Genomic DNA, 4,354 nt, shown 5'->3' with positions numbered 1-4,354 from the left:
ATTTTACTAAGTTTGAATATATAGTCTCTGATGTACTATTGCCATAAAGTTAAAAGGCTAGAAGCTAGTCTAAACTGGAAAAATGACAAGCAAGGATGGATCTAAAACATGAATTTAATCTTTTAGTTTTTTTAATCAGGACACTGAGTTAACTTACCTGTCAGCTCGGCACACGAATTACTAATATGCTTCTGTAGCGTTCTGTGGAGAGAACCTGTTTTTTTCTTTTTTAATAAGGTAGCTGTTTTAGGATCAATCTATGAGCCAATAAGTAGATCCTTTTAAGATACTAAAAGGCATTTATTAAATTTGACATTTTAATCTCAAATTTTGAAAATAAAGGTATGTTTTAAATAGTGTGCATGGAAATGCACTAAATAGTATATATGGGGATACAATTTTTTTCTTGGGCACTTACCCAGCAGGGGCTATAAAGGTGAAACAGGGTGTTCCACACACTATCCCCACATTGGACCTTCTATAACATATAATTTGTCACTAGAGGACTCCAGGAAGGAGTGGTTGCACATGAAGATAAAAGGAAAAGGGTGGGGTTCATTGGAAAGACCATCAGAGCAAGGTCTGCAGGAGGACTGAGCTCAGGCTGAACAGAAGCACCCCTGCCATGGTCCAGGTGCTGCCTCCAGTGGGAACTGCTGCATTGCAGAGGTCTTCTTTGCAACAGGAAGGCTTCTCCTTGAGGTTAGGATCCCTGATTGGCAAATCAGCAGGGCAGAAAGGAAGGCACCGAAGGGTCTTTAGTTTCCTTCTTTGAGGGTCTGCAAGAAATCAGGGAGTGACTCACTTCTTATGCAGGGGCCACAGAGCATCCCAATATCTGGGCCACATTCCACTAGGCCTGGATGGCCCATAGTTGTCTGTAAGGCATGTTGAAGTCAGACATAGTAGCTCAGACTTGCAATCCAGAAATTGGAAGACCGAGGCAGGAGCATTTTTATGAGCTCAATCCCAAACTGGGATACATGGGGACTTGTAGTCTATCCTGGGGTTAGAGTGAGACCCTGTCTCAAATAACAAACAAGATGAAAATTAAAACTGTGGGCTGGTAAGGAGGCTTGGTGGATAAACTGCTTATGTGCACAAGCATGAAAACCCCAGTTCCCATCACTAGAGTGCACCAAAACATAGGCATGGGTGGTGGCCTGATTGTATCTCTGTGCTTAGGAGACAAAGATGGAGATCCCTTAGGTAAGGTAGACCAGCTCAACCTGCAAGTTTGGGGTTCAGTGTGAGAACCATCCTCAGTACATAAAATAGTTGTCACAGATGATACCCATCACCTTCTGGGTCCCATACACTATACCTCCCCAGTGCATGACATCCACACATGTGTAAACATGTGCCCTAACACATACTGTGCTGGGGAAGCAGCTCATTCAGTGAAGTGCTTGCCACATGGAAGCCTAAGGCCCTGAGTTCAATCCCCACAACCATGTAAAGACGCAGCCAATCATGGGAGTGCTGGTTATGAGCTGTATGCTGGGGCAGGGAATCAGGAGGTCCTGAGAACTCTCTGCTAACTCCCTCCTGTCCACCCCCAGCACACTTTCCAAATCCTAGGTCTCAGTGAAAGATCTTGTCTCAATAAACAAGGTGGTTGGGACTGGAGACATGGCTCAGCAGTTAAAAGCGCTTGTTGCTCTTACAGAAGCCCACGGTTTGGGCTCCATACTGCACAGCGTGATTTAATTATAATCATCCCTAATTCCAGTTCCAAGAGAACCAAAACTCATTTGCATAAAACAAGTAGACAGTGCCTAAAGAATGGTACTTAAGGATGACCTCCTAGCTTTACATACATTACATTACATAAGTCATACATGAGCATCCACACTTATAGGAATACACACACACACACACACACACACACACACACACACACACACACAGAGAGAGAGAGAGAGAGAAGACACAGCACAGTACAAGATCACCCAGTGGCACAGCAGAAAGGGCAACCAGCTTCTCAGACTTTTGCAGTGCCCCAGGCAGTTATATCGAGGAGACCTTCTCTAGGAGGCAGGCAGGCTGTGGTCAGGAACAGGAAACTGGAAAACAGGGTGGGGCTGCTCCTCTCTTGTCTATCTGAGAATATGCCTGGAGACTGGCACTTTGGAGGATCTGATATGTCCTAAGGTCTACTTTCTATCAACATTCCTAAGTCATTCCTTTAGCCTAAACTCCAGATTCCTTCATGATATGCAAAGACTCACAGATGCTTCCAGCTCTCCTTGTCTGTCAGTGAGCCAGTGAGACCCTAGACCTAAAGTGCAGGCAGGAGCATCACATGACTGCACTGGTAAGCAAGGGAGATGATGAACACTGTGCATGACAATGGGCAGCCCTGTTTGATGATCCACATCCCAGCACATCCATTGACCCCAACAGCCCCCACTTTTCAGGATTCCCAGTACAACTCCAGAAAGGCTCTATTTAGAGTAGGGGAACCCTGGTCCATAACAAGTACCCAGACATGACATTTTCTCCAAAGCCTTCCTCAGCCATTTTTATATAGGTAACAGGGAACTTACCCTCAATCAATTCTATGTTTTGAGCAATGCAGAATCTATCATAGTCTCCGCAGGTAACTGCTGGGCAGGAAGTCTGAACTGGGACTCCATAGCACTCATAGCACTGCAGTCCCTGAGCTGAGAGAGAAGTCAATACAGGAGAGCTAGGACATGCAATTCCTAGCCCAGACACTCCACTCCAATGTCTTTATTTGCACACAGCTGCTGGCCACTGGGTCAGAGCAAGGACATTACTGCACAGTCACCTCCACCAAAACAAAAGTGAACCAAGAGCCACCGTTGTTCAAATATGCTCGGTACTGCTGTCTCAGCTAGCCAGCCCCACAGGAGACACCAAAAGAGGTATTAGAGAGAAAGTCACCATATTGGGAAGACATAGATATCAAATGTCTGCCAAAGCAGTGAGTGGATGTGTAAGTAGGTAGTGGGGCCACCAGATGGGGAGGGCTTTTCTGACCTGTTCCACCCTACACGTGCAAAGGTGGACCTTGTGTATTGGAGCATGACAGAGCAGTGAACATCCCAGTGTGCAGCTCAAACTGAGGCTCACCATAAGGCTTCCCGCAACACAGATGAAAGTCTAGGGGTATCTGAGAGCTGAGATCGCTTAGAGTAGCACCCAGCTCTCATATAAAATGGGCTGGGGCATAAGAAAAAGGCAAATGCCAACCAAGAATCAAGGATTGCAAACCACTTGACTTGACAGCCAGGTCAGGAAAAGAAGCCTCTGCCAGTTTGAGCGCACACAGGCCAGGGTCCTGACTGTGAGGTCAGGGCAGCAGGGTAGAGTCTAAGGACAGGCTGCTCTGGTGGCCAAGGTTTGTGGCATAGTTTGGTCCTAGAGTCCTTCTGGCATATTTTGTTGGTTGTTAGGCAGCCACTGGCAGGTTTAGAGACTCAGTAAAGCATCCCAGTACAGGAGGTTTCACCCACCACAAGCCCATTCCCAATCTCATGACACCAGCACAACTCAGGTACTGGGTACACAATGGAGGTGCAGGTGTACCCACAACCCCGAGTCCCTTTTCCATCTCCATGGTATCCTTCTGCCCCTCTCTCATTTTCCATCTCACCTCTTCCTGCACACAGTAGGGCCACAAGGAGAATCAGCACACAGGACTTTGTAGCATGAGTACTGTCCATCCTCAGAGAAGGGCTGCACAGATAAAACCTTGGAAGTTGAAGTCAGTTAATAGACCCCCAATCACATCCCTGGGCTCTCACACAGCTCAGGCATCCAATCCTCCCTCCCTCCAAGCCTCCACACAGCTTTCCCCAAGGAATTCATGTCTGCCTAATTCTCTCCTCCCCCACCCACCCAGCTTTTCCTTCCTAATCCCACACTCCCAACCCCAGCCCTATCCTGAGGGCTCTTCCCTTTGCCACCTAGCAGCTCCCTCCTGACACCAGTCCTTACTTCTGCTCTGACCAGGGTGCAGGCACAGTGGCAAGGTCTGTCAGAAGTGGATTGAAATAAACACTTTACTTTTTCTCAGCTCCTCCCAGTTGGCATCCTGAAAAGGGAGGGGGGCGGTGGGTTTTGGTTCTTACTTCCTTCAGGCCAACATGTTTATTGAGTAAGACTTAGCCAGATTTGTATAGCAATTGGAGAGGGAATTCCCTGCAGGTGGGAAGGGACCATGGTGCTGGAGGACTAAGAGTGCAGAGGGGCAGGGACCATGTGTGACTTGTGCTTGCCATTCAGAAAGCCAGGGAAGTAGGTAAAATTTTTGGTCTTTTCCTGGGTTTTGTTCTGTTTTGCTTTATGTTTTGTTTTTGTTTTTGTTTCTTTTTGAGACAGAGTT

General features: G+C 47.0%; 1 protein-coding gene across 1 annotated transcript; it reads right to left on the bottom strand.

Moving 5' to 3' along the window:
• Positions 1-279: 279 nt before the first annotated feature.
• Positions 280-4,000, bottom strand: LOC147000754 (lymphocyte antigen 6C2-like). Its single transcript, XM_085831426.1, has 4 exons — positions 3,967-4,000; positions 3,623-3,705; positions 2,550-2,666; positions 280-779 (listed from the first exon to the last, which is right to left on the bottom strand). Exons 2-4 carry the CDS (start codon positions 3,690-3,692, stop codon positions 571-573), a joined length of 396 nt encoding a protein of 131 aa, XP_085687552.1. The 5' UTR covers positions 3,693-3,705; positions 3,967-4,000; the 3' UTR covers positions 280-570.
• Between the last annotated feature and the right edge of the window lie 354 nt (positions 4,001-4,354).

This window comes from Mus caroli, unplaced genomic scaffold (assembly GCF_978045245.1).
Source record: "Mus caroli unplaced genomic scaffold, Mus_caroli_1 scaffold_16, whole genome shotgun sequence".
Taxonomy (NCBI): domain Eukaryota; kingdom Metazoa; phylum Chordata; class Mammalia; order Rodentia; family Muridae; genus Mus; species Mus caroli.
The sequence above is the reverse complement of the archived record's forward strand: the minus strand, read 5'-3'. Positions and strand labels throughout refer to the sequence as shown.

What these genes read in the sequence shown, in the direction of transcription:
- LOC147000754 (XM_085831426.1), bottom strand. Translation starts at nt 3,692, where the DNA reads ATGGACAGTACTCATGCTACAAAGTCCTGTGTGCTGATTCTCCTTGTG. An exon ending in CCTACTGTGTGCAGGAAGAG is followed by an intron (nt 2,667 to 3,622) that starts GTGAGATGGAAA and finishes CTTCTCTCTCAG; the next exon opens with CTCAGGGACTGCAGTGCTAT. An exon ending in AAACATAGAATTGATTGAGG is followed by an intron (nt 780 to 2,549) that starts GTAAGTTCCCTG and finishes GATTTCTTGCAG; the next exon opens with ACCCTCAAAGAAGGAAACTA.